The following is a 27,851-nucleotide window of genomic DNA, read 5'->3' as shown; positions in this document are numbered from 1 at the left end:
GTGTGGCCTGGGTCCAGGGCAGGAGACGGGGCCTTGCCCCACCCCCTGTGCCCCTTGAAGATTGTCCTTGGGCCCTGCCCCCCCGGGTCAGGTCACCTGGGAGCACAGGTGAGCGGACACACACCTGTCTCCCCAGGTGGAAGCAGTGACGTTTACTTAGCCCCTCAGATTTGTTTTGGTTTTAATTTAAATGTGCAGAAAAGTATAACCCGCGACTCGGGGGCAAGTATCTCAACAGGGCCGGCCCCTCCCAGTCACTTCCGCCCCAAGGTAACCCCCATCCTGCCTTCATTGCCTCTGGCCTTGAAGGTCACTTGTGTCGTGTCCACGGTGTCTTCTGTCCCCTCCTGTCTGACTCAGACTCACCACGCTGCTGCGGGAATGATTGGTGCATCATTCTTTTTCGTTGGCAGAGCGTGTATTCTGTGAGGGCCAGAGAATGATTCAGTCCACTGCTGATGGGTGTTAGAGTTGTTTCCAGTGGGGGGCTATTGTGACTAAAGCTGCTAGGAACATTCTAGAAGCAGCCTTTGGTGAGCGGAGCTCTCATTTGCCTTGGGCGTACACCTGCCAGAGACGGCAGGGTGTAGGGTGAGCCTCTGAGTCTCCTGGGGCTGCTGTAACCAGTCATCACCAACTGGGTAGCTTGGGACAACAGGAATTTTTCCTTTCACCATCCGGAGGCCGGAAGTTCAAGATCAAGGTGTCCCAGGGTTGTGCTCCCTCTGGAGGGTCCAGGAGAGGGTCCTTCCTGCCTCTTCCAGCTTCTGGGAGCCCCAGGCATCCCTGGGCTTGTGGCCACATCCCTCCGATCTCTGCCTCTGTCTTCACACGGGTGTCTTCTCTCTGTCTCTCCTCTGTGTGTCTCTTACAAGGCACTTGTCACCGGATTTAGCGTCCATCTGGATACTCCAGAATGATCTTCTTGAGACTCTTAATTACATCCTCAAAAATCCGTTTTCCAAATAAAGATCTGTTCACAGGTTCCAGGGGTTAGGGCGTGGACATTATTATTCAACCTTGTACACGAGTGTGTGTTCAGCTGTAGCAGAAACAGCTAAAATGTTTTCCCAGGTGGTCAAGCCATTGTAACCCTCAACTAACCCTCAGGGTGTGAGACAGTCCAGGGGTTTTCAGCAGCCCTTCAACCGGACTCGTCCTCCTGTGGGTGAGCCAGCTGGTACAGGGTCGGTGAGAGAGAAGCGCAGACAACAGAGGGGTGCTGTCTGCAGAGAATTCAAAACAGTAAGAAAAGCATCGCACCCCCCAGAGCTGGTACTCCACAAGGTTGTTGAATACAATATTTTGTGGGGTTGATGAAAGAACTGTCGTGATTACTATTGTTTTATTAACATAGACACAAGTTTCAAGCTTGCCCGTTTTCATTCTTTATCCTTTAATAAACATCGCCTCCTGTGGGAAGTCCATTTGGAGAATTCCCAGTTCTGGACCCTTGAGGACTCAGCTGTGAGTGCTTCCCTCGAGAGGCAGTTCCGTCTGTAATCACCGGCGGTCTCTTCGGGCAGCGATCCAGTCTCTAAACCAGATGGGCCCTGCGTGTTCCTACAGGGACACAGTAAATAATAAAACCCGAGAGCCAGGGATTGTAAAGACACAAAGATACAGCTCTTGAGTCTCTCCGTTTCCGTTGTTGCACCTAGAGTTTTTACTCGTGTTTAAAAGTAAAGCATCAAAGCAGCGTGGAATTTTTGCTGGGCAAGTAAGTGCAAATGCTAGTCCCACCTTCAACTGGGTTGCTGATTTTGAGTATCTTTAAAATTGCAATGCTTTCTTCTCTCTTTAAATGGTTCCATTGATTGTTTGTAACGTGACCATTACCGGAAACAATGTTGCCGCTCGGAGGAAGGCATGCGGGAAATCGTGGCTCCTGTGGCCACAGGCCATCCTGTCTGCTAGAGTGGGCCCTGCATTGGCCTCTGCCCCGGCAGGAACCTCACCCCTGCAAACCGGTCCCGCTGGTTGGGGAGTAGATGGCAGGGTTGCCCCACAGAGCTCCGGGGAGGAAGAGGCCGGAGGCTCCCATTTCCAGACACTGAACACACTCCCACAGTGCAGTGAGGCAGAGGGGACCATCTGGGGCCATCGGGGACCTGAAGCGCTTGGGGGCTACAGGTAACACCCGAAACGCTGAATTCCTTCTCCCCCCGTCCTGCCACCAGGGGGCGCCCAGACCCCACGCCTCCCTCCAGAACTGCGCCCCACTCTGCCCCGTGGGTGGGTGGGCGTTCGGGAGATCCTCCGGCTTCAGCACTTGTTACAGAAGACAGGGCTAGGCCGGGGCCGCCCCAGGCGCTGCTGGGTCCCAGGCATACAGTAGGTGCTCAATAAATACTCTTTGGAGGAATGCACGAATGAACAGAAGGGCTAGGGAAGGAATCTGGAAGAGTGAGGTTCCCAAGGTCAGGGCCGGGAGGGGCTGAAAGGGTATACACAGATGGGGAAACTGAGGCCCAGAGAGGGGCAGGACTTGGCCTGAGGTCACCCCCAAGGTCAGGGGCCGAGTCCATTGAGACCCACATGTCCAGCACCCGTTGCACACTCCCACCATCCCGCGCCCCAGAAGAAGACACAACCACAGATGGTACAGACGAGCAGGTTGTCCCAGATGACGGCGTGAGTCACCCCACTCAGGATGGGGAGGCAGAAGGGGAGGTTTTCTGCGTGACTATGTGACACCCCACTGACACTTCCAATCCACACATGATCTAGGCCTGCCCTCCTGGCTCTAGAATCTATGAGGAGACTACATCCAGGACACATGAGGACAGGGCACACGCTGAGGGTGGGGGCTCTGACCTGCCTGCTCTGCTCGGGGGTGGGGAGGGGGCCCCCTGAACGGCCTGAGAGGAATATGTGGCCCCAAGGGGCATCAGGAGGGGGCTTGGAACCTCAGAAAGTCCCGCCTTCCCCCATCCTCTTATATTCCCCGTCCTCACGGTCGCCCCAGGGTCAGACACGCTGGGGGGAGGTGGGGGCTGGACCAGGAGGAGGAGGAGATGAGGTGCACGTGATCACGTGTGTTCAGGTGGTGACAACGTGGCTGTGGATCTGACTAACAGGGCATCCTGAAGTGTCTGCGGCCAAGTATGTGAAACTGGGGTGCCCTTGTTAAAAAAAAAAGTGCTTGTAAAAATTAAATAGGAATAAAAAAGGGGTGAACAGCAGTGTTGCCTGGAGGGAACCCTCCCACCTCCCCCCGAATTGCGGAAGCTGTCAAGATTATCTCTGAACTTCCTGGTAGCCAGGGCAAAAGGGGAAATTGGTACGTTACAGTGCCTGGGTAGGCATGTTTTCTAGGGGGTCATGCCTGTTTGTAACAGTGTCTCTGAATACGTGAGTGTGCATGTGTTAAGTGGCAATGAGAAGGGAGAGACAGAGTGTCAGGGGGTTAAACAGTGGTGAGCTTCCTGGTAGCCAGGGCAAGAGGGGAAATGGATACATTACAAGGTCTCCTTAGGCATGTCTTTGTTGGGGTCATGCTTGTGTGTTACAGTGTGTTCCAGCAAATGAGTGTGAGACAAGGGGAATAAAAGCAGACACAGAGTCTCTGAGAGTAAAATAGCTATGAGTTTCCTGGCAGCCAGGGAGAGAGAGGAAATCAGAGCTAAAGAGTCCATTTAGTGTATCCTCACCAGTGCGTGCCTGCTTCCGACAGTGGATCTGACTGAGTGCAGGGGTGTCTGAGTGTGTGTGGTGGGGAGTCACTGAGCTGCAGGTGGGAGATAGTTCTGAGCTCCCTGGAAGCTATGGCAAGAGGGGAAATATGCTGACTTTGAGCCTGGTCAGCCGTGTGTGGCCGAGGTCTGGTCCAGGGGCTCAGAGGGGGCAGTGTCTGGCGGCCAGGCGCACGCGGCTGTCCTCGGCGGGGCTCCAGGGCCGGGCGTAGCCAGCATGGGGGAGCAGCAGCCAGTCCTGAGTGCCATCGGGGCTGATGAGACGCCGGGCTGCCAGCAGGTAGTCCCGATGAAGGGCCAGCGGTGGGCAGGGGCAGCGGCTCGGCGCCCACACATACTCGAGGGCCCGCAGTGGCGAGCGGTTCTTGTAGATGAGCTGCACGCGCACCTCATATCGGGTCTCCTGGGCCTGCCGGACGCGGCCCAGCACGCGGGCCCGGAACACTGCGGGCAGGGTGGTGCTGAGCCCGGCTGGACACTCCACCCCGGGGCCCATCCACACACCCCTTGCCAGACGAGGGAACTGGGAGTCAGGTGGGGCATTGGGGGCCCTTGGGGACTGTGGTCAGCTGAGGCCGGGGGTAGGGGTCAGCTCAGGGATCAGTGAGGGGTTAGGAGTCAGATTAGGGCAAAGGATCAGATCAGGGAGTCAAATGAGGGTCAGGAGGGGTCAAGCTGGAGTCAGGTCAAGGAGTGAAAGGCAAAGTCAGACCAGGGTCAGAGGTCAGCTGGTTAGGGGTCAAGTTCAGGTCAATTAGGGGCCAGGTGAGGGATGGGGTCAAGGGCCTCTCACCAAAGTCGCTGCCGCAATAGTGGAGCAGCCGGTGGGCACGACCGCGGGTGTCAGGGCAGGGTGGGCAGGGGTCTGCGGGGGCAGTGCAGTCAGGGGCACAGGCCTTGCCTCCCTGCTCGCCCCCGCCCAGGCTGTCCCCAGCTCACCTGGGGTGGGGCCTGGGGTCCGTGGGGGGATAACAGTGGGGGCAGCGGGAGACTCAGGGGACTGAGGATCTACCTCCCGAGGCTGCGGCTGCCGCAGGGACCAACCCTGGGCCTGAGCCTCCGCCTGGAAGGGGCCATAGCGCTCCCGGGGGAGCCAGAACTCGAACTCAACGCCGGGGTTGGGCTCCTGCAGGAGGACCTGGGCGGCGGGGGTGGGGGTGTGTCACATACTAGGGAGTTGCCCTCGGACCTGATGGCCCAGCGTCCCCCAACACACACTCTACCCAGCCCCCCCCCGCCCCGACACCTGCTTCCCAACGGATTCTTTAACCCCACACGCCCAGACGCCCTCTCAGAGGCCCGCCCCCACCTGCAGGAGCAGGTCTTCGGAGGTGGGCCCGGCGGCGCGCAGCGTCTCCTCTGACCCTGTGACGCGGGTGTAGACCACGCGGGTGCCCGCTGCCTCGTAGGTCCCGGGAGGGCTGACCGCCCAGTTCCCGTTGAACACGTAGCGCCCGTCGCCCCCCATCAGCGCTGCAAGGGAAGGGTCAGCCCGGGTTCCCCGGAAGCGGCCCCGCCCGCCTCCCGACCCTGTCGCCCCCCCCCCTCGCTGGATTCGGGCGGCCAGCAGGGCGCCTCCTCCCTCGGACCCTGCGATACCCAGGTGGTTCCGGCTCCGGTGGGCGGCGCGGATGTGCCTGGCGCCCTCGGGGATCAGGGTCACGTTCCAGTACCCAGCGAAGGCACCTGGGCGGGAGGGAAGGAGGGCGTTGGGGAGCAGGTGGGGTGTATTTGAAGGATGATTTGAGGATTAAGTGGGATACTGCGGTAAGAAGGTTATCCAAGGCCCTGGTACTCCGAAAACGCTTCCTAAAGGATTGGAGTTACGATGATTATCACTTAAGTGCGGCAGCGAAAGAGTTAAACCCCGTCCATTCTGGGAAGGGCGGGACAATCTGTCAATGACCAATCAGAATGATGAGCGATGGGTGCTGGGCCGCAGACTGCCCAATCAGCGCGGGACGTCTTAAAGGGCCCGCTCTGGGAGAGCACGAGGACGGGGAGGGCGGTCACCGGCATCCCGGAACACGCGCTGCACGAAGAGGCACGAGTCGTTGGCGCCGCCGCAGCGGCCGCAGCGGTCTTCGCGGGCATCCGAACCCAGCAAACCGTCACAGCCGGCGCTCTAAAGGGGTGGAGAGGGCACGCGCGCCGTCAGACGGCCCCTGCCGTCGAGGGGGCGGGGCCCATGGAAGAAGGCAGGACCAAGAACTAAAAGGATGGAACCTGGGGGGCGGGCCCTAGTGGGAGGAGGCTGGGGATGAGGCCTAGTGATAGGTGGGGCAGGGGAGGTCGGGGACTCGGTAAGGGGGCGGGGCCTAGGGAAGAGGGCGGGACCAGGAACTTAGTGAATGGGGTCTGGGGGCCTGGAGGGAAGAGGCCGGGTGGCACCTAGAAGGGGCGGGGATGGGGGCGGGGCCTGGAGTTCTTACGAGGCAGCGGCCAGCCACGCAGAGTCCCTGGGTGCCCGGCCTGCAGGGGGTACCGTCCAGCACGCGGCCGAAGCTGTGATAGAAGTCGTGTCCCTCCGCCAGGCAGTTGAGGTCGCACTGGTTGGGTGCTGGGGATGGGAGGAGTCGGTGGGAGTGGGGGACATATCTGAGTTCCAGCCCCCTTCCTGCCAGTCTCCCTTCAGGCAGCCATCCTCTTGGGCAGATGAGGCCCAGAGACTCAGCCAAAGCCACACATGGAGGCTGAGGCAGAGCCAGGACTGGAACTTAGGCATTCTGCTTCCCGTTTGCTGGGACTGTCCCAGGCAAGTATCCTGGGCCTGCACTCATTCGTTCATTCATTCATTCATGTTAAGTCCTAATATTAGGGGCCCACTATTAACATCATCACCCATTCTTCACTCACTCTTCCACACGTTCATTCCACAAACACTCATAGAGCACCTACTATTTTCCAGACAACGTTCTAGGTTCTGGGGTACAGAAGTGGGCAGAATTCACTCGGCACTTGGGCTCTGCACCCAGCAGGTGCCCCCCAAAAAGTATTTGTCCAGTTCTGACTGAGTCCTGCATAGCCTGGGTATGTTGCTGGCCCTCCCCGGGACTCAGTTTTCCCCTCTGCCTGGCAGTGGGCATAATGGACAGTCTGACCACACCCCAGGCCCACAGACCTGATCCCTGCTCCCCCTGCTCAGGCTCACTCTGGCTCCTGACTCCCTGAGGCTGGCTGGCAGACCCAGCCTGGAATAGAGCCTGAGCTGGCCCTGGCGGGCCTCTGCGGGCGTGAAATCATGGCAAGTTTCCGCCAATTCTTAGGGTGAAGGAAAAAAAAAATCTATGAGGTTGACGGTTGGAACTTTCTCCATTCTAGGATTTTCTTATCTGTGTCTACCCCCACCGTGGCGTCTGAAGCTGCCTGTTTCCCTTAAATCTGGAGGCGCACTGCCCCAGGCACACAGTTATATAACTCGCTATTTTCAGCTCAGTGCAGCAATATTTCCTGCTACTGGTGTAAGTTTGAGAAATGTTGGCCTCTGGATACAGCTCCCAGTAAATCCTCAGCTTGGTGTTCGACCCTGTGCAGAATAGACCCTGCCTCCTTCTGCCCCTCTTCACAACTCACACTTGCTTTCCACCCTTCACTTCACCAACTCCTACATATCCCTCAAAGCCCCAGTGCCAATGCCCCCTTCTTGCACCCCTCCAAGTCCCCCTTCCTTCTTAGCAGCCACTTTTCCCTGCCAGCTCAGAGAGCTGGACTAACAGGAGCATAGGCTACTCACCACCATAGAAGGGCACCCATTGGTAGGTCTTCTGGGTGCCCAGGACAGGGTGGCCATTGTAGAGGGCGCATTGGAGGTCTCGGAAGGGCACGGCCCCTGGGGGACACTCCTGGGGACAGAGATTGGTGGAGCAGAGGCTGGGACAGCCCCGGGGATGCCCAGAGAATCTGGCATGGTGGCAAGCATATTTGGGGGCATGAGTGGGGAAGCAGGAGGGCTTCAGGGAGAACTCAGTCTGGGGGGGTGGGTGGATAGAACTTACGGGCAGCTGGCAGAGGCGGTACTCGTGGGTGTCCCCCCAGCACAGCTCTTCCCTGGGAAACCTTCGAGGAGCAGGGTGGCCAGACTGCGGTCAGCACCTCCGGAAACCCTTCCCCAGAGCCAGCCTGCCCACCCATCCACCCCCGCTAACCCCACCCACATTCCAGCTGGATTAGCGGGATTAAAAGTCACAGCATGTGTGGGCAGGCTGAGGGTGCGGCCAGGGGCTGGGCCAGCCTGACAGGAGAGGAAGGGCAGGGACCCCCTCCCATCCCACCCAGCCGAGTCCCAGGAGCCTCCTCACCGGACGCATTGCCGCCTGCGCACGGAGAGCCCTCGCCCGCAAGAGCTAGAACAGCGGCTCCAGGAACCCCATGGAGTCCACTCACCCGGACCCTACTTGGGGAGACAGAGGCAGAGTCAGCCTGGAAGGGAGGCTGGTGACCCCCACACTGCCAGCCGGGTTCCCATACCCGCTGCCCCCTGGGCCCATGTCCCCCTTTACCTGAGCGTTGACCCCCAAACCACAGTTCAGGAGGGTCCACAGCAGGAGCAGGAGGTTCCGGAGGGGGCGGGGTCTGGGGGAGAGGAGGGGGCGCAGCAGTGGGGGGGCCAGCAGGCCAGGGGTTGCACCCCAGCTCTTCCCTGACTGGCTGCGTGATTTTGGACAGTAACTCAACCTCTCTGAGCCTCCCTTCTCATCTCTGAAAAATGAAGTCATAATAGAGCCCACCTAATAGGAGAGTTTTGAGGGGTTCGTCAGATTAGGTGAGGAAAACGGAGGGTACAGAGCCCGGTCTGGAGAGAGAAAACTCAAATAATTATTATTGGTTGTTTACTGTCTATGATGCACGTAGTAGGTGCTTATTCGGCGTCTGATGATGGAAGGAATCATTCCAGGAGCGTGCACAGGTGTCTCCAGGGTCCTAGGGCCCTCCCCACTCTCCCCACCAACTTTGCTCCTACCTTCCGGTGTGGCCAGGGGCCAGGCGCTCCTCTTCCCTCCACCTTAGTTTCCCCATCTGTGCAGTGGGGACCAGCTGGGCACAGTCCAGGATTCTATGGGACCTTGCAGAGGGTGTGGCTGGTGGTGGCTGGGTCTGGTGCCTGGCAGAGCTCCCCCCACCCCACCCCCGGGCGGGCCCCAGCCTCCAGGGCCCCCTCAGCTCCCAGACCTGCAGCAGCCAGGAGCTCCTGGATGGGGGGCGGGAGGGGGCAGGGTGACCTGGCCCTGGTCCAGTGGGTGCCTCATGGCCTCATGTGAAGAGGGTGTGGGATGGAGTCCCAGAGCCGCCTGCAGAGGGAAAGGGGCCGCCAATGAGGATGACGCAGGGAAGAGGGAGGCGGCTGTGTGGGGGTGGGGGAGAGGGTGGCTGGGAGGCTTTGTCTCCCTGGGCCTCAGTTTCCCCATCTGTCAGGGGAAGAATGAAGTCACTTGCCATCCCCACCCTCCCCATGATCATGGCATTGGTGGAGAAAGTGGCGGACTAGGGCCAGGGAGCCCAGCGGTCAGCAGTGCCCAAAGGACACGCAGGCCATGCTGGAGGGCTCCAGTCCTGGAGGTCTCGGGCAGCGGATGGGGGAAGGCAGGGCCCCACTGGATGTTCTTGAGCAGCAGTGTCCCTGGTTATCAGGCTCTCCTGACTCTGACATTCAAACCTGGGGCACCAAGGGTCTGGGGCCAAGGTGGCTCCAGATGCTGAGAACCTGGAGGACCACGAGGTGGGTCCCCCCGGGTGGGTCCCCCCCGGTGGGTCTCCCCCCTCTGACCAGAGCTGCGAGGCTGGCTGCATCTCTGAACCTCAGCCCTGGCTGGCCCAGGAAGCAGGAAGAAGTCCGGGTTGGAGAGCAGAGGTAGGGGGAGGGGGCTTGACCCTCGGACACCCGCTCCCCTCTTAGCACTGGCTTACGGGGTGGGGGTCTAGGTGATGCAAAATGAGGGGCTTGAGGGATCACCATTCCCACTCTCCAGAGCCCCCTGCCCGAGGAGCAGGACACACCCCCCGTTTAGGCTGCAGTCCTGACCGTCGGTGTGATCTCAGGGCAAGCCACGCCTCTGGACCTCAGTTTCCCCAGAAGGAAGTGGGGATGAGCTTTCTCCCACCCTGGGGATTGCTGCCTCGCCACCCCACAGCTTAGGGAGGGAGAGAAGACTCCGCCCGGGTTAGTGGGGGGATAGGAAGAGGGACTTACCGGCTACGTAGAGCCCAGGCGGCGCGTCCAGGCTCCCCGGGCGGCCCGTGGGCGAGCGGAAGCGGCGGGGCCCGCGAGGAGGGGCGGGGGGAGCCCGGGGCGGCCCCTCCCACCCGGCCTCCCAGGGCGCGCCCCGGCCGGGGTCCAGAGGGGCGGCGGCGCCGTGCGCCCCCGTGCGGCCGTTGCGCGCCTGGGCGCCGATCTGCGGCAGGGGACTGCTCCGCACGCGCCGCGGCCCCCCAGAACTGCGGCCTGGTGTCCGACCGTCCGCGTGCCGGTGACCTTAGGAAGCCCAGGGCGGGGGAGCCACGCGGGGACTGACCGCCCTTACCCCCACCTCGGGGCTGCTATTCCGGGCGCCGCGCTCAGGGCCCGGGAATGTGAGCGAACCGAGGTCGCCCTGTTGAGGCTCCAGGGGGGCGCTGCCCTCTCCCCACCGACGCCCAGATCGCGTCCCCACGAAGGTTCCCTTTCCTGGCCACTACCCCTCCCCAAATCCCTCTCCCTACCCCTCCCTCAAAGTCACCCTACTCAGGAACCCGCGCGCCTGGGTTCCGGTCCTGGGGCTCCCGCCCCAGGTCCCGACCACCCCCAGCACAGGGCCCCAGAGCACTGAGGAGAAGCTCAGTCCCAGGGGCCTGGCGTGGGGGGCGGAGAGCCCCCTCCCAGCCCGGAGCATTCCCGGGCGCTGCTGTCACCAGAGGACTCGCCCCACCCCGCCTCCCGCCCTCCCTGCCCGGCCCCAGGCTGCAAGCCGTGGCTTCGCAGCTAGACCCGGGTCCAGAAGGTCCCCCTCCCACGCGACTGTGGCCCCACCCTCCCCGACCTCAAGTTCCCCATCCGGGCAATGGGGCCGGCGGGGGTCTCCACAGCGACAATTCCAGGTGGATCTCAGCTCTTTGCGCGGACGGGCAAGGACAGGGTAACCCCAGGGCTCCCCACCACCAGACCTTTCCCCGGTTTAGCATCTGCGCGCCCCTCCGCCCACCCCTCATCCCCCGCCCAAGCAGGGACGAAGCAGGCGCCCTCCGCTCGCCCCCTCCCCTGGCTCCTCGCTGTGGCCCCAGGATGCTGCCTGGCGAGCGGGTTGAGGAGATGGGGGCACCAAGGGGGGCGATGGGTGGACGGCTCTTCTGCTCCCTGAGCTCGGCCCAGTCTCAGCTTGAGTGCCCCCTTCTCCCGGGAGCCTGCAGTGGGGTGTTCCAGCCCCGAACACAGGGAGGGGGTACCGCCGGTCCAGCTCTGTCTGTCCTCCAGCCTGGAGCAGCTCAAGGCAGGGCCATCCAACGCCATTCATTCATCCAACACTTACTGAGCATTTACTTTGTGCCGCTACAGCTGTGAATCCAGCTAGTGAGGGGAGACAGTGCCCTACGAGGGCACCATGCTACCTTCCCATCAGGACGTTCTGCAGAAATAGCCCAAGCTCACTGCAGATGGGGTGGGGGGCCAGGAAGGCCCTCACGCAGGAGGTCATTGCCGCAGGGAGGTGGGGGAAGGGCAGCCCAGTCTGCCTGGAACAGCACATGCAAAGGCTCTGAGGCTGGAAAAGGGAATAAGGGACAGTGGGAAGGTTGGGGTGGGTGGAGCCAGTAGCCAGCCTGGGGGTGGGGATGTGGCCAGAGAGGGGCCAGGGGGATGGCAGCCATGGGAGGTGGGAGGGGGTGCTCTGGTTTGGGAACAGCTGCCTCTGGCTGTCATGGGGGCAGGACAGGGGACCTGGAAAGCAGTGGGGAGGCAGCGGCAGGCATGCTGGGGTCAGGGGCTGGGCTGGGGGCGTGGGGGGTGGGGAGGGCACTGGGTGGCTCCCAGCTGTTTGGGAGTGGAGTCTGCAGGCCTTGGGACAGATCCCATGGGGGAGGCACTGGGAGGAGGCAGGTGGGAGCTTGGGCTGAGCAGCCAGTGAGGGGAGGCGCCCCCTTCCCTGCAGGAGGGGGAGGCACAAGTCCGGAGGTCACCTGACGATGGGTCCAGGGTGAGGCAGGGAGAGGCTGGGAGTCCAGGGGCCGCGTCTGGCTGGGGATGGACATGTGGGCATCCTTTGCACACAGGGGTGTTTAGAGTCACCGATGAGGTCATGGGGTGAGAGTGTGGACAGAACGGAGACTGGGGCCTGAGTGTCAGAGGCCGGGGTGGGCGTGGGGTCCCCCAAGGTCGCAAGAGGATGGGCTTCCGGGAGGAGGAGGGGCAGCCTGAGTGGGTAAGATGAGGATAGAGCGTGGACCAGTGGCCAGCGGTTCAGCATCAATGAAGGCAGTGACCTTGACAAGGTTCAGCCTGGGGGAACAGGGCTCGAGAGAGGATGGCAGGAGAGAGAGGGGGATGGTGAGGGCAGGCACCCTCTGCAGAGCAGCTACTGTGTGCTGAGCTGGGGCCTGGGGCCTGGGCGGCATCAGAAAGAAATCAGGCTTGGCCAGGAGCGCCACCAAGTGGACAATCTCATCCCCCGCCCCCCCCCCCATGTGCCTTATGCCCCAAGCCCCAGTTCACCGCGCTATGCAGGGTGTGCATACAGCAGGCAGTGTGCCCTGCAGGAAGGTATACAGAAGGCACTGTACCCTGCAAGGAGTGTATATACCAGGCATTGTGCTTTGCAAAGAATGCATACAGCAGGCGCTGTGTCCTGCATGGAGCATATACAGCAGGCATTATGCTTTGCAGGCAATGTATGCAGCAGGCACTGCATCCTAGACATGCATACAGTAGATACTTGGCCCTGCAGTACAGTAGGTACTGCACCCTGCAAGGAATGCATTTAGTAGACATTGAACCTCCCAAGGAGTGTATACAACAGTCAATGTAGCCTATAGAAAGTGTATACAGAAGTCACTGCACCCTGCAGGGAGGGTATACAGAAGGCACTGTGTCCCACAAGGAATGCATACAGCAGGCATCATGCTCTACAGAGAATGTCTACAGCAGGCATTGTACTCTGCAGTGAGTGTATACAGCAGGCACTGAGTCCTGTAGAAAGTGCATACAGCAGTCCCTGTGCCCTGCAGGGACAATACACAGCAGGCACTGGGTCCTGCAGGGAGTGCATACAGTAGGCACTGTGCCCCGCATGGGAGCCCTAGCGCTTATGGGATGGCCAGATGGGGCTGGGGTGAAGGTGTGGAGTCCTGTACCCACCCATGCCCCCTCTCCCCAGTCTTTGTCGCCCTGCAGGTCTCCAGCCTCCCACCCCCATGCAGGAGGTAACTCAGCTGGATTCAGCAGATCCCCAGAGGAGGCGGAGAGCTCAGCTCGAAATATCTGCTGCAGGTGGAGGGGTGGTTGTGAGGTTTGGAGGCTCCAGGTGCGGTGGCATCTCACCCCCCCGCAACTCATACCCTGGTCTGAACTCAGGCCCAGGGGTCGGCAGGGTCCCCCTACGCTGAGCTCCGGCCTGGGCCCCGTCCCTGACGCTGGGCCTGGACAGGATCAGGCCAAGTGGACACGAGTCCTGATGGGTGTGGGTCAGCCTAGGCTCCCTCTGTGGTCTCACAGCCTTGAGCCTCCCCCTGCCCCCCTCCCCAACTCCCTATGGCCTCCCACGATCCCTCAGGCCTGGGCACGCGGTCCACAGGATACTCCAGTCTCCTGTGTAGATGGGGTGGGAGGGGTCCTGCAACCCCAGAACCCAGGTCTCTGGAGCTGCCCAGCTGTCCCTGGGCATGAGCATGAATGGAGCAGGATCGGGGACCCACCATGGCCAGGGTCGCCCATGTGAGCTGGGATGGTAGTTTTCTCCACCCCAGGGAGAAGCCAACAGAAGCAGGAAGCAGAAAGGGCGAGATTTCTGAGACGGTTGTTTCAGTCCCTGGATCAAGCTGCACCTGAAGCCATCCATCCATCCATTATTTTTCACTTTAGCAATTTGGAGTTTCTGTGACTTGTAATCAGGAGGTCCTCTCTAATAGTGAACAGCATCTTTTTCATCACCCTCACCCGCCCCCCCGGACAGGTCCTGTTTCTCAGGCCACTGATCCTGTGATGGAGTATTTCACCTCTACACATCACCACCACCTTGGAGGCCTCCATATCTGATGTGACACCCCCAGCTGCCCCCGTGAGAGGAATCCTCACCCCCACCTCATGGGTCGGGTTGCTGGGGGGCAGAGGGGCAGAGTCACACGCAGTGAGACTTGGAGGGCCTGGGATAGCTTCGCAGTCACATCCAAATGGGTGTCCTGAGCTCCTTTTGAGGCAGGGGGTTGGGGGGACTTGCCTGAGTGGGGAGATGCTTGAGGCAGGACCTGGAGAATGAAGGGGAACCAGATGGAAGTGGGTGTGAGGGAGAGGGTGTTCCTGGCAGACAGAACAGCATGTGCAAAGGCCAGGGGGCCAGAGGAGGAGGGTGAGGACCAGCCCAGTGAGGAGACCTGTGTAGCTGGAGAGCAGTGAACATGAGGCCAGAGGGGGCAGGGGCCTCGCATAATGTGGAGACCGGGAGCATGGGAAGGTTATTCAGAAACGGCAAGAAGTGTTAGGTGAGAAGGAAAAGTTATGCATGATCTGATGCCATTTATATAAAAGGAAAAGTACCTATGTTAGCATAAACTCAGACAGGAAGTGGACAGGAATAAACCCTCACGGTCGAGCACGATGATCTCGGCGGTGGGGGGGGGGTGTTGGGGTGAGTTTGAGTTACTGCCTTTTAGGTTTTAATTTATTGTAGTCTTTTAATTCTCTTTTTTTTTATAATTTTTTTTAAAAATTTATTTATTATTTATTTTTGGCTGTGTTGGGTCTTCGTTTCTGTGCGAGGGCTTTCTCTAGTTGTGGCAAGCGGGGGCCACTCTTCATCGCGGTGGCCGGGCCTCTCACTATCGCGGCCTCTCTTGTTGCGGAGCACAGGCTCCAGACGCGCAGGCTCAGTAGTTGTGGCTCACGGGCCTAGTTGCTCCGCGGCATGTGGGATCTTCCCAGACCAGGGCTCAAACCCGCGTCCCCTGCATTGGCAGGCAGACTCCCAACCACTGCGCCACCAGGGAAGCCCTAATTCTCTTTTTTAAAGAGAATTTTTATTTTGGAATAATTTTAGATTTACAGAAAGTTGCAAAGATATTACAGCAAGTTTCTGTCTATCTTTGTCACCAGTAGTATAATGTCACCCCCCCCCCCCCCCCACACACACAGGATGTCCATATCCTGGTCCTGGGACCTGTGACGTGTCACTTCATGGGGCAGAGGGGACTTTGCAGGTGGGATTAAGGCCCCTGGGATGGGGAGGTCCCTGGATTCCCCGGGGGGCCCAGTGTCATCACAAGGTCCTTATAAGAGGGAGGCGGGAGGGTCAGAGGCAGAGAGAGACGGGAGATGCTGCGCTGCTGGCTGTGAGTATGCAGGAGGGGCCGCGAGCCAGGGATGCGGCGCCTCTACAAGCTGGAAAAGGCGGGAACCGCTGCTCCCCTGGAGTCTCCGGAAGGACCGGCCCTGCCCACGCCTGGATTTTAGGACTTCTGACCTCCAGGATGTGAGGTGATAAATATGTTTTCTTAAGCCACCAAGTTTGTGTTAATTTGTTACAACAGCCATAGGAAACAATGACTATTTGTCACATCTAAGGAACTCACGTTGGTATATTATGATTACTAATTGATAATATTAGTAATTACCATCACTATTGACCAAACTACAAACATTATTTGGATTCCACAAGTTGCTGTTGTTGTTTTTTTTTTTTCCCCAACTAATTTCCTTTTTCTGCTCCAGGATCTCATCCAGGAGCCCACATGACATTGAGCTGCTTCTCTCGTAATTGGTCAAAAGACCCAAGCAGATGAAATACAGATTATTCCTGTGGAAATCTGGCTGGTTCTGATGGCACCCAGTACTTTGCATGCAGCGGAGTCAATCAATGTCCCCAAACAGAGGTTGAGAAGGCATCCAGCTGAGGACACTGGGGGAAGAGTGTCCACCTGGAGGGGCAGCACCCGCTCAGGACCCTGAGGATGCCCACCAAGCAGGCGGGGTCTGAGGCAGCTGGGGGAGGGTTTGGACTTTCCCAAGGCCCCCCAGCGAGTGGGTCAGCACCTACACGGGACATAGCAAGGAAATGCACAACCTGTCTCTGCCATGAAGCCCCCAGTCCTGTAGGAGAGAAGTCAGCGAACTAGCAAGGAAATGGCATGATTGCAGGTGGTGAGGGTACCGCAGAGGGACTCATAAGGTGTGAGGGGCCCTTGCCTGGGTCCCAGAAGATGAGAAGGAGCTCCTGGATGAAGACTGGGGGGTGGGGAGCCCTTTGGGCAGCGAGAATGGCATGTGCAAAGGCCCTGAGGTTGGGATGAGCTTGGTATGGGATCTCAGATCAACAGAGAGGCCAGGGTGGCTGGGCCAGGGTGAGCGAGTGGGTGTGTGGGAAGGCCATGGGGGCCCACTAGCAGGCTTTGGATGTGATCTGATTTGGTTCTGGAAGGCTTCTTGCTGTCATGAAGAGGCTGGACTGTCCCTGAGCCCCACAGCATCCCCTGAGTCCAGCTCTCAGCCAGCCCCTGGTTCTGTGAGCCTCTGAGGGCCTAAACACATCGTGGCCCCCGACCTGGCCATAGCTGTCCTTAAAGCTCCTGACCCAGGGCCCTGGCTGGTCCTGAGCATTGTGCCAGGGAGGCCCCACGTGGTGTCTTCAGTTCCATCTCCTCCTCTAGATCATCCTTGGGCTCCCCTGCCAGGCATCTTGAAGGCAATGTCCCCAAAACTGCACTCTGGATCTCCCCTCCCTGACCCTGTCTGCCGCCCCACACCCTGGCTGTGGACATGTGTCCTAGTGTCACGGGTTAAAGGGGAGAAGTTGAGCCCAGGCTCTGCTCCGCTCCGGGGGGGCATCAAGCCCCTCAGAGCTCCCCACCCACATACCTTCCTGTCCCACATTTCACTCCATTGCTCTCTGAGCTGCAGCTGGACCATGTATGGGAGCCATTCCAAGCTGGGTGTGCAAGACAATTAATGTCCAAGGTGGAGGCCCCGGCCAACGGGGGGCGGATGCCAGGGGTCCATGCGCCCCTCGTCCTCCCCTCCCATCCTCCCCGGCCCCTCACTCCTGCTCTTCAGATCAACTCACGGCACTAAACCCTTGCTTCAGGGTCTGCTTTTGGCAGAGGCCGGACTAAGACAGGGGAGGAGAGACAAGCCGCCCGCGTCAGTCTCCTGCTGGGAGTGGACAAAGGGGATGCGGGGGGGCTCTGAACGGAGTCCTGGGCACCGGGGGGAGGAGGAGCCTCAAAGGAGAACCGAAAAGATGTAACAAGAAAGGTGGGAGAATAGCCTACAGAGAGGTGTCCCAGAGGACACGAGGGGACAGAGCTTCTAGAAGGAGCCAGTGACAGTGGGTGCTGAGAGGCGGGAGAGGCAAGGGCAAGGTTTGTTCCCGGAGGATGGAAGCTCAGGGAACGTGGCACCCAGGTCCCCACAGCCCCAGCTGGGCCAGTCTTGAGGCGGTCATGAGGTGGCCTCCCGCCCGCTCTGCTCACGGGGCCCGTCCCTGGGGACCTGCGAGGTCTGGCCGAGTACAGACAGGCAGCAGGGAGTCCACCGCGTTTCAAAGTCCAGGAGGCAGGAGGCAAGAGAGGGACCCAGGAGCCGGGCTGAGTCACGCCTGCCCGCCTGCTCCCGCCCCAGTTCTGGAAGGAGGGGGCTGCACCACCGCGGACCCCGCACCCAGCCCGCCCGCCAGCCTCCCGAGGGAGGCCTCCCAGGGTCCGGCCCCGGGCGCTGTCTCAGCAGCCGCCCCCTCCACCTGCAGCAGGTATTTTGAGCGAGGCTCCCCAGCACTTCTCCTGGGAAATCTGCTGAGTCTGGGGAGTTATCTCAGGTCAGGGAAAGAACAGACTGGAGACAAATCAAGCCTCTGGCCTGGAGCACGGGGGCTCAGGGGACTGCGCGGCCAGGCTGGGGCTCCAGCCCACGACCACCCCGGCCTCCTGAGCCCTGGGCAGGGGTCGGCATGGGAGGGTCAGGCAGCCCCACTGAGTTCCCCCCTCAACGCCTGCCCCTTTGCAAAACTGCGATCTTGTGCTTGCTACACACACTAGGCTTCAGTTTGCTCATCTGTAAAATGGGGGTATTAGTTCCCTAAGCCTGTAGTTTTTTGGGGGGTGGGGAAGCTAAAATGGTTTTCACTTTCTGATTGTGGCAAAATATACAATCACACAAAATTCACCATCTTCACCATTTTTAAGCGCACAGCTCGGTGGCACTAAGCACCTTCACACTGTCGTGCAACCATCCCCACCATCCATCTCCAGAACTTTCTCATCTCCCCAAACTGAAGCTCTGTCCCCATGAAACCCTGACTCCCCAGGCCCTCCCCCAGCCCCTGGCCCCCACCATCTACTTCCTGTCTCTCTGGATGTGACTCCTCTAGGACCTTCTGTGAGTGGAATGACACACAGCGTGTCCTTCTGTGTCTGGCTTATTTCACTGGGCATGATGTCCTCAAGGTTCATCCACATTGTATCAAGTGTCAGAACCTCCTTCCTTTTTAAGGCTGAATAATATTCCACTGTATGGGTGGAGCACGTTTTGTTTATCCCTCATCAGTCGATGGACACCCGGACTGTTTCCACCTTTTGTCTGTTGTGAATAAAGCTGCTATGAACATGTAAGGTTTTCCTTTTATTATAAAGTTTTTCCATTCTAGAGTGCTGGGGGAGGGCATCCCTGCTCGAGGGGGCGCAGGCTGGGAATGGGACGGCTCCCCAGCCCCGTGGAGGAGGTTCAGCCAGGAAAACAGCGGGCTGCCAGGAGATGGGGGCAGAGCTGGTGTCTGCAGAGGGTGTCAGCTGACAGCCCTGCTGTGAGGCACTGGGCCAGGAGCTTTGGATTTCTCTCCCCCAGGAGGCTTCTGGGGGTCCAGTGGGCTCAGCTGCCTACTGCAGCGTGAGGGCTCTTCCTATGCTCCTGTAGCCCCCGGAGGAGAGGCCTGGGGGGCAGTATTGGGGGGGCAGGGGCTCCAGACGCACCAACCTGCACTCCAGGCCAGGTTCGGCCACAGTCTGGTGACTCTGGCTTACATGTCCCTTCCTGAGCCTCAGTTTCCTCGTCTATAACATGGGGCTAAGAAGAGCAGCGACCTCTGGGATAAGCCACTGCCTGGAAGGGGTCTGGCTTTCTGACGTTGGCCTCCAGAACCTGCCCAGACCCCCGGCTTTGGTTAATTCTGGGTGATCTCCTCTCCACCGTTTCCTGAGGGCCGGGTGGGTCTGTCTTGGGCACAAGTGCTGAACAAATACCTGAATTAGCAGGCAGCAGAGGCGTGCCACTGAGAAGGACCTGGATTCCTGCCTGCCAATGTGGATTCCCTGGCGACAATGATGTGACAGCTCAGACCCCCGGGCCCCCCAGCTGCCTTCCTTCTGTCGCACCGCACCTGGTTCTCATTAGCAGAGGACTCGGGCTCCCCCGGCCGCAGCCAGCTGGCCCCCTGCACTGGCCTGGAATCCTTGGCCCTGGTGCTGAGGCCGGCCCCCCGCAAAGGTACCAGAGGATGGCTCCATCCAATGCACTGGGGCCCCCGCAGAGTCCCCCATGCCCTGGGTGCCCCCATTTGACATGCCAGGCAGACATGTGACAACGCAGAAGGTGTTTCCTATCCCTGGTGGCTTGGCTGGGCCGAACTCCGAAATCTGGTCTCTGGAAAATTCCGAGGCCTGATTCCAGCCCCACGGAGCCCTGCTAACCCCTCCCCATTCATTATGTTATGTAACTTTTGGGGATTAATACCGAGGCGTCCAGAGGCAGCTGCCTGGATTCACATCCAGCACTGTCCCTTCCTGGCTGGGTAAGCGACTTAACCTCCCTGGGCCTCAGTGTGTTCATCTGTAAAATGGGGCCAAGGCCAGTTCCTGCATCTCAGAATCGGTGAAAGGGTGACTTGAGACAATACAAGGAAAGAGCTGGGAACTGACTCTGGGGAACAGCTCAGAGATGCTCCCATGGTTCCCGGGGGGGGCCTAAGCCTGCCCACTTGTTCTCCATCCCCCTGCCTCTCCTTGGCTGCCCAAGCCAGGAGTCACACCCCCAGTGTCTGTCCATCAGTACACAAATCCTGCTCCTTCTCACCACTGAGTGTCCATCATATACGCCAGCCTCCCAATCCCAGCAGTGCCCCTCTGGGCTTCACTCCCCTCCCCACCTCCCTGAATCCTGCTGTGGCTCCCTAGTGCCAAGATGATCAAGCCCCGTGCATTGTCATATGGGGCCCGGGGACCCACCTGCCAGGAGGACCCACAGTCACAGGTATTCAGGACGACTAGACTCAGACCTCAAGCGCACCCTGGGGAGAGCCCTGCCAAGCCCTCCCTCCCACCCACCCTTCCCCTCGAGGCCTCGAGAGAATGAGACAACAATCCCTCTGACCTCAGTCTCCTGCTCAGAGAAATGGGCGTGTTGACAGTTCACAGCTTGGAGGGAGGAGCAAGCGAGCTGAGCGCGCGCGGGACTGGCGCTGGGCTGGCGTGCAAGGTGCCAGCGCCGCTCTGGTCCCTGGAACTCCCGCCAGCCCCGCGTCCCCGCACGCCCAAGCGCCCCCACGCGCCCGCCCCCTCCCGCGCTGGCCGCCCCAAGCGTCTGGACTCCACCCCTCCCCCCTCGGCCAATAAGACGCGTCCAGGCAGCGCGCGGCCCCCAGAGCAGCGCCGCGCGCGGTGGTCCCGGCCGAGGCTGCGCCAGTGCGCCCGCCCGCCAGGCTCCCGGGAGGGATGGAGCTCGAGCCGCGGCGGCGGCGGCGGCGGCACAGTTGCCGCCCGCTGGTCTCCGTCTTCCTGCGCGACCCGAGCTCGGGGCGCGTGTACAGGCGCGGGAAGCTGATCGGCAAGGTGGGGACCCCGGCACCCCCAGTCCGCTGGCGAGGGGGCCGGGCCGGGCAGGGGTCCCGGCGGGGCGGGGCGCGTGCGCGCGATCGCGACCGCAAACGAGCCAGCGTGCGCCCCGGCTTTTGTCTCTGCGTGTGTCGCGTGTCCACGCGAGTTTGGGGCTGGCGTGGGTGGACTCCCGGGTCTGCGATGTACCCGCTGTTCTGCGTGCATCGTGTGGCGGGAACCGGTGTTGGGCACGTTGTGCTGTGTTGTGGGTTGTGTGTCTAGGGTGAGGGTGTGCGCCCGAGTGTTCTGCGACTTGGAGCCTTGGTGCGGACCCAGACTCTGTTGTGTTGTCCCTGTGCGTGTGTGTCTGAATGTGTCATAGGTCTCTGCTTTCTGTGTTCGGGCGTTGTACCATGTGTCCGGGTACTGTATTAGGGTCCGTGGGCTCTATATATCCAGGTGTGGATGTGTCTGTGTGTCTGAGTGTATGTGTCCCTGTGCCTTCGTGTACTTCTGTGTGTTGTGTTGCCTTGGGTATCCAGGTATGAGGATGTGAGCTATGCATCCATGCGTCTCAGGGGTGTGTGTGTGTGTGCATGTCTGTGTGTGAAGAGGCCTGGCCATCTGTCCCCACACCTGTGTGCCCTGAGCTCGTGAGTCGCCTGCCCCGCAGGGCGCCTTCAGCCGCTGCTACAAGCTGACCGACATGTCCACCAGCTCCGTGTTTGCGCTCAAAGTGGTGCCTCATGGTGGTGGCGGGGCTGGACGGCTGTGCCCCAGCGACAAGGTACGCTCTGCGCATCAGTGCCCAGGGGCCCTGTGACCAAATTGGGTCCGCAGAGACGTCCCTGCCCTGGGGGTGGGGAGCACGCCCGTGGGGGCATGGGTACCTCGGGTATGGGCACCTGCCGGGTGTGTACACGTGGGACCCCGCCCGCAGGTGGAGCGCGAGATCGCCCTGCACAGCTGCCTGCGACATCGCAACATCGTGGCCTTCCACGGACACTTTGCTGACCGTGACCACGTGTACATGGTGTTGGAATACTGCAGCCGCCAGGTGCCCAGGGGGCGGGGCCTAGAGGGAGCCATGCCGCCCCCGCCCCCAGTCTTCTGTGCTCATCTGTGTCCCCCCCAATGTCTGTCTCTCCTTACCTGTTTCTACCTGTGACCACACTAGGCCCACCTGTGCTCACCCTTAATGCGCTTGTGCCCACCTGCCCACCCAGAGGCTCTCTTGACTCACCTCGGCACACCTATGCCCACCTGTGCCCCTCCTGCCCTCAGCCAGGCCCCACCTGCCCACACCCGGCCTCACCTGGGCAGTCCTGTCCCCCTTCCCCAGGCCCGGGGCCCTTGGGGCCACTCACATGGTGCAGCCCAGAGCCCAGATGTCCGACAGGCAGGAATGCCTGTTCCTGAACCCACTTGGGCTTAGTTGCACCTTCATAGACCCCTTGAACTCCCTGAGCCCACTTAAGTACACCTGAGCTCTCCTTTGCCCAGCATGTACCCACCTTGGGTTCGTCTCTTGCCGAAAAGCTCACTGTGGCCCCCTCGGCCCATCTGAACTCCTATGTTCCTCCTGGGGCTCAGAGCTCACCTCTGCCTGTCCCACAATCAGCCACATCCACCTGGGCCCAGCTGAATTTACCTTTGCCTTCTTGGGTCCCTGGAACTCACTGTGCCGCCTAACCTGAGCTCACCTGTGTCTCCTCGGCGCTGGCGCTGCACCTGCCGGTCCCCTGCAGTCACTGGCCCACGTGCTGGAGGCGCGGCAGACGCTGACAGAGCCTGAGGTGCGTTACTACCTGCGGGGCCTGGTCAGCGGCCTGCGCTACCTGCACCAGAGGCGCATCGTCCACCGGGACCTGAAGCTCAGTGAGGGCGGGGAAGGGGCCGCGGGGGCGTGGCGGGGGCGTGGCGAGGGCGGGGATTCCACCCTCACGCCATGCTCCTCCCCCTCCCATCCCCCCCGCACCCCGCCCCGGCAGGTAACTTCTTCCTGAACAAGAACATGGAAGTGAAGATCGGAGACCTGGGGCTGGCCACCAGGGTGGGCCCAGGAGGCCGCTGCCACAGGTGACCGGGAGGCTCCGAGCGGGCTCTCTGGGTGGGCGAGGGTGGGCCGGCTCTGGCCCCAGCCTTCCTGAGCCCCTGTTATGCCCCCCAGAGTGCTCTGTGGGACCCCAAACTTCCTGGCCCCGGAGGTCGTGTCCAGAAACGGGCACTCCTGCCAGTCGGACATCTGGGCTCTGGGCTGCGTCATGTGAGTGGCCCCAGAAGCCCCGGGCCTGGGGAAGGGGGGCAGGACTGCCCAGCTGGGGCCAGGTGTGGGCAGGTGGGAGCGGGCACCGGCAGGTAAGGACAGGTGTAGGCATGTACAGGGGAGGTTGAGTGGGGGCACAGGCAGGTATGAGCAAACACAGGACCAGTGTGTGCAGCTGGGGGGTAGGCGGGAGCACACACCTGCCATCATCTGAGCGTGCAGGTATGAATAGGGCATATGGAGGGATGATAGTTTTGAGTGTGCACAGAGGTGTGGACAGGTGTGTGCAGGTGGCAGGTACACAGGCAGATGAGGGCATATGTACAGGTATGAGGCATATGCAGGAGTTGAACAGGTGTGAGCATGCATAAACTAAAACTGGAAAGGTATATGCAGGTGTGTCCAGGTATAACCCAGGAGCAGGCAGGTGTACAGACAGATGCTGGTGTCTCCTGAGCAGACAGGAATGGCCAGGTGGGAGCAGATGTAGGGCAGCTATGAGAAAGTGGATGTGACGTGGGTACGGAGTCAGGAAGTGTGGGAAGGTGTGGCCAGGTGTGCACAGGTAGGTGTGAGCCAACCCTAGATGCCCAGGACAGATGCAAGCAGGCACCCAGGTTCCTGCCCCCGACCCGGCCCAGGTACATGGTGCTGACTGGCGCCCCTCCCTTCGTGGCGGCACCCTTGTCGGAGATGTACCAGAACATCCGAGACGGCCGCTACCCCGAGCCTGCACATCTGTCCCCCAATGCACGCCGCCTCATCGCCCGCCTGCTGGCACCCAACCCGGCCGAGCGGCCCAGCCTGGACCACCTGCTGCAGGATGACTTTTTCACGCAGGTGTGGGGTGTCAGCGGGTCGGGGCTGCCCTTCTCTGGGGCATCTCAGCAGACCCAGGTGTGGGTCAGGACCCCCAGCTAGCCCAGGTACTCAGGAGCGGCGTGCTGACGCCTAGCTCTCCACTCCGAAGGGCTTCACCCCGGACCGGCTGCCGCCCCACTCCTGCCACAGCCTGCCCATCTTCTCCATCCCCCAGCCTCTGGGCAGACTCTTCTGGAAGGTGGGCCGGCTGCTGCTGCCCCAGCGCCGGAGGCCTTGTGAGTACCGCCCCGCCCCCTCACCTGCTCCTACCTGCGCCCCGCATCTCACACACCTGTCCTCCTCCCTACCTGCTCTGAAATGTCACCTCCACGGCAGAGGCGGATGTCGGTGGCAGAGGTCCCGCCCTGCATGGGGTCAGGCTCTGCCCCCCCCTCCAATCCTCGTGCCTCCTGCAGGCCCCTTCACTCCTAAGGAGGCCTCAGGTCCAGGAGAAGATGGCCCTGACCCTGACTCCACGGAGTGGGGTAGTGAGGTGAGGGCGTGGGGAGGGGGGCATGGTGGAGAATGTGGAGGGCATCCTCACAGGGAGGCTGGGCAACGGGAGAAGCCAGGGGGTCTTCAGGGGGGGAGGCCAGAGCCCCCAACCCCTGCTGCTCCCTCCCCAGGCCTCCCTGTCAGAGGGAGGGGCTCCGTGCCCCCGGCGCCCTGTCCGCCTGCTCAGCCAGGGGACCCTCGGGAGTGACCCGGCGGGTGAGCAGACTCTCCATCCTAGGTGGGAGCTGTGGGCAGGAGTGAGGGTCGAAAAGCGGGGGGCAAAGATCCTGCCTTGCCAGGATCACGTCCCCTCTCCCGGCCTCAATTTTCCCACCTGTGAAATGAGAATGATGTCTGGAATCCTTCTGGGGTGAAAATCGGACTTTCCCGGATGTGGGAGTTTGGGGCGGGGCTGGTTGGAGGGGCCCTGGCCTGTCTGTGCCCCACAGAGATCTGTCTCCCCAGGGCCCCAGGGGAGCCCGAGGCAGGAGGTAGAGGCAGCTATCAGGAGCCTGCAGCTTTGCCTGGACTCTGGCGCCCCAGGTAGGAGCAGCACAAATAGCTGGAGATTGTATTACAGAGTTCCAGCTTCTCCTGTGGCCCAGCTTCCTGGGCCACTGGATTTTCCCAGGGTTTCCATTATTGCCCTTTTTCTCTTCTGCGATCCAATCTAGGATCCCACATGGCCTTGAGCAATCTTTATTTTTTAATACAAAAATGTTTAATGAAATAAAGCAAAGCCCTACACTGTTTTGGACCTTACAAGCATTTCAGATTTACTCATTTCCAGAGGCAGCTGTGATCCCAGGGTCCCCCAGTCCTCCCCCCTCAAGGCAAGAGTTGGTTTTTTTTTTTTTTTTTTTTTTTTTTGGCCACATGTGAGATCTTTGTTCCCCAACTACGGATCGAACCCGTGCCCCCTGCAGTGGAAGCACGGAGTCTTACCCACTGGACCGCCAGGGAAGTCCCAAGAGTTGGTTTTCTATTCCTTGGACTTTACTCTCCATCTCCTGTGCCTCTGCCGTCCTTCCGCCCGCCCCTTCTAGGACCCCTGCTCACTTCATTTCATCCTGTGCCAGCCATGCAGGACCCCCCAGGAGAGCAGCGGCCCATCCTCTGGGCCCCCAAGTGGGTGGATTATTCCAGCAAGTACGGCTTCGGCTACCAATTGTCAGACGGGGGCAGTGGTGTCCTGCTTCGGGATGGCACCCACATGGCCCTGCGCCCCGCATGGGGGTAAGTTGTGGAGTTCCTATCCCCCTGGGAGGCCAGGCCCTCCTCCCTGCCTTTCTTCATTCACTCCTCACAGATTTATTAAACATCTACTGTGCACACCTACAGGCGCTTACTGCCTGCTGGGGGAGAACAATGCTAAACAAATGAATTACTAAGTTGATTTCAGGTGGCAGTTTTCTGAAGGAAATGAAGCGGGTGAGGTGACAGATTGGGGAAGTGGAGACGACTCTCAACAGAGTGGTTGTGGAAGGAGGGGCTTTCTGAAGAAGTGACGCTCAGGCGAGACAGGAATGATGAGAAAGAGTCCGTCAGGAACAGCCTCTGAGGCATAGCGAACAGCATGTGCAAAGCCCCCAAGATGGGACTGAGCGTGGTGGGTTTGAGGAATGGCAGGGAGAGGGGGAGGACATGAAGTCACAGAGCCTCACAGGCCACTGTTGGGGTTGGGGCGGGAAGGAGGGGTCAGACTCACACTTTTTAAAAAAAAATTTATTTAATTAATTAATTTATTTTTGGCTGTGTTGGGTCTTCGTTGCTGCGCGCGGGCTTTCTCTAGTTGCGGCGAGCGGGGGCTACTCTTCGTTGAGGTGCATGGGCTTCTCATGGCGGTGGCTTCTCTTGTTGCGGAGCACGGGCTCTAGGCAGGTGGGCTTCAGTAGTTGTGGCGCACGGGCTCAGTAGTTGTGGCTCGCGGGCTCTAGAGCGCAGGCTCAGTAGGTGTGGCGGCCCATCAGGATCTCAGCGTGGACAGGCCGAGTCCATGGCTCCAGGGGTCTGGAGTTCAGGGGAGGGGCTGGGGCTGGATGGACAGAGAAGGCTGGTCCGTGCAGAGCTGGTTTCACATCATGGTCCAAGAGACACGGCTGCGTGAGAAGGTGTCCTTGGGTGTGAGGTGCCCGGGACGGAGGTCCTGACAGCTGGCACCCGCCCTGTGCAACCTCCCACCCCCCATCAGCCAAGTCATCTACATGCCCGACCGGGAAAGCTGGAGACATTCGCCCTGAGGGATGTGCCCAGCCTGCTGGGCGCCAAGCTGGCCGTCCTTCGGCTCTTTGCCGGATTACATGCAGCGGCGGCTGCGAGAGGTGAGGCTGGGTGGGGCTGCGGGGTGTGGCCAGGCGGGTGGGAGCCCTCTGCCCTTAGGCCCCATGGCTGGGTCTGTCCAAGGAGGGGGGCCTGTCCACAGCCACCTGGTCGGCAGCCCCCAGCCTCTGCCTGCTTGCTTCCTGGTGTCCGAGCGGGCCGCACTCCTGCTCTTCAGTGACGGGACGGTGCAGGTGAGTGAGGGTCCCCCCCCAAGCAGGCCTGTTACATTGCACGCTGCTGGGGGGAGCCCCAGGAAAATCGGAAATGAAATGTGTCTGGATGACAGCAAAATGTCCCTTAGGGTCATCGTCCTGTGTGGTTACCTGTAGCAGCTGTCGAAATGTCATTTTGTTGCAGAATCATTTTTAGGTTTTCCTGCGCCGTCCTGGCAATCCCTGGGACATCATAGCCACTCCTAAAACAGATTTCAAACGCACTAGGATACAATACTCATTATTTTTAAAAATTAGTATGATTTTATTTTATAGTAAAAATCCCCTCTCTGTTCAGACCAGAGTAACCCGGCCTGGGCCGGGTCTTAGAGAGGATTGTCTTCAAATGGCCCTGCCCAGCAGCTGTGGAAGCTGGTACCCATGAGGAGCTGCTGTTCCCCAGGGCACAGGCTTAAGAGTAGGAGTTCTCACTGGGCGGCTCTGGGCGGGGGAGTCCCATCTGAGCCTCAGTTTCCCTGTCTGTGTGGCAGAGCCCTGGGCTCCTGACCCTGAGTTCCTATGGGTGGGGCAGCCACTGAGACTCAGATCAGGGGGACCTCAGTCTCCTATCCACTTGTCCTCCGAGGGCCAGGGCCCCTTCTCCCCTCGGACCCAGCTCCTCCCGCCTTGGTAGGTCAGCTGCAGGGGAGGCCAGGCTCAACTCGTGCTGAGTGGTGGGTGTGAAGAGCTGCGGCTCACGGTCTGGGAACAGGGCCAGCCTGGCACCTCCTACCCGCTGGGCGTCCTGCGGAGCCACGGCTGTGCTCCGGCTGCCCGCCAGCACCTTCAGCATGCGATCCACATGCTTCAGAACATCTAGCTTCCCTGAGGGGTCAAAGGTGGACCTCTGCATGTTGATGCCCAGGACCCAGGCTCCATTTCTGTCCCTCTTGCTCTCCCAGAGGTGTCGTCCTTGGGGACAGCTCGGGGAGCATCTAGGGGGTATAGGAGGTGGGGGTCCTTGCCTCGTGATATGACTGTTCAACCCAGACTTGTGTTTGGATTTGTTCTTTTTTTCATTAAAGTAAA

The 27,851-nt window shown here is 60.2% G+C and overlaps 2 protein-coding genes across 12 annotated transcripts; one reads left to right on the top strand and one right to left on the bottom strand.

Moving 5' to 3' along the window:
- Nucleotides 1-190: 190 nt before the first annotated feature.
- Nucleotides 191-22,428, bottom strand: ADAMTSL5 (ADAMTS like 5). Of its 11 annotated transcripts, XM_036847712.1 has the most exons (15): nt 9,883-9,964; nt 8,865-8,983; nt 8,656-8,757; nt 8,195-8,267; nt 7,994-8,085; nt 7,691-7,751; nt 7,429-7,537; nt 6,128-6,255; nt 5,709-5,820; nt 5,295-5,381; nt 5,005-5,168; nt 4,635-4,833; nt 4,489-4,560; nt 3,793-4,139; nt 191-3,125 (listed from the first exon to the last, which is right to left on the bottom strand). In XM_036847712.1, exons 2-14 carry the CDS (start codon nt 8,939-8,941, stop codon nt 3,838-3,840), a joined length of 1,578 nt encoding a protein of 525 aa, XP_036703607.1. In that variant the 5' UTR covers nt 8,942-8,983; nt 9,883-9,964; the 3' UTR covers nt 191-3,125; nt 3,793-3,837. The 11 variants fall into 11 exon arrangements, with proteins under 11 accessions (XP_036703607.1, XP_036703606.1, XP_036703605.1 ...); XM_036847711.1 differs by lacking the exon at nt 9,883-9,964 and adding an exon at nt 22,370-22,428 and having other exon boundaries at nt 191-4,139; XM_036847710.1 differs by lacking the exon at nt 9,883-9,964 and adding an exon at nt 20,224-20,330 and having other exon boundaries at nt 191-4,139.
- PLK5 (polo like kinase 5 (inactive)) lies at nt 20,497-27,851 on the top strand. The gene is given in 16 exon segments (XM_036847708.1): nt 20,497-20,681; nt 21,340-21,453; nt 21,607-21,723; nt 22,415-22,544; nt 22,658-22,745; nt 22,837-22,932; nt 23,574-23,772; nt 23,903-24,029; nt 24,210-24,286; nt 24,420-24,504; nt 24,754-24,831; nt 25,368-25,480; nt 25,483-25,524; nt 26,692-26,743; nt 26,746-26,801; nt 27,457-27,851. Coding segments are annotated over 16 exon segments (1,677 nt in total). The 5' UTR covers nt 20,497-20,564; the 3' UTR covers nt 27,643-27,851.

Source organism: Balaenoptera musculus, chromosome 3, assembly GCF_009873245.2.
Source record: "Balaenoptera musculus isolate JJ_BM4_2016_0621 chromosome 3, mBalMus1.pri.v3, whole genome shotgun sequence".
NCBI lineage: Eukaryota > Metazoa > Chordata > Mammalia > Artiodactyla > Balaenopteridae > Balaenoptera > Balaenoptera musculus.
The sequence above is the reverse complement of the archived record's forward strand: the minus strand, read 5'-3'. Positions and strand labels throughout refer to the sequence as shown.

Bases quoted from the DNA above. Each gene is read 5' to 3' on its own strand.
- ADAMTSL5 (XM_036847711.1), bottom strand. From the start codon at position 8,941: ATGAGGCACCCACTGGACCAGGGCCAGGTCACCCTGCCCCCTCCCGCC. The intron at 7,752-7,993 runs GTGAGGAGGCTC...TGCTCCTCGAAG, and splicing joins CGCAGGCGGCAATGCGTCCG to GTTTCCCAGGGAAGAGCTGT. The intron at 5,169-5,294 runs GTATCGCAGGGT...CTTCCCTTGCAG, and splicing joins CCGGAGCCGGAACCACCTGG to CGCTGATGGGGGGCGACGGG.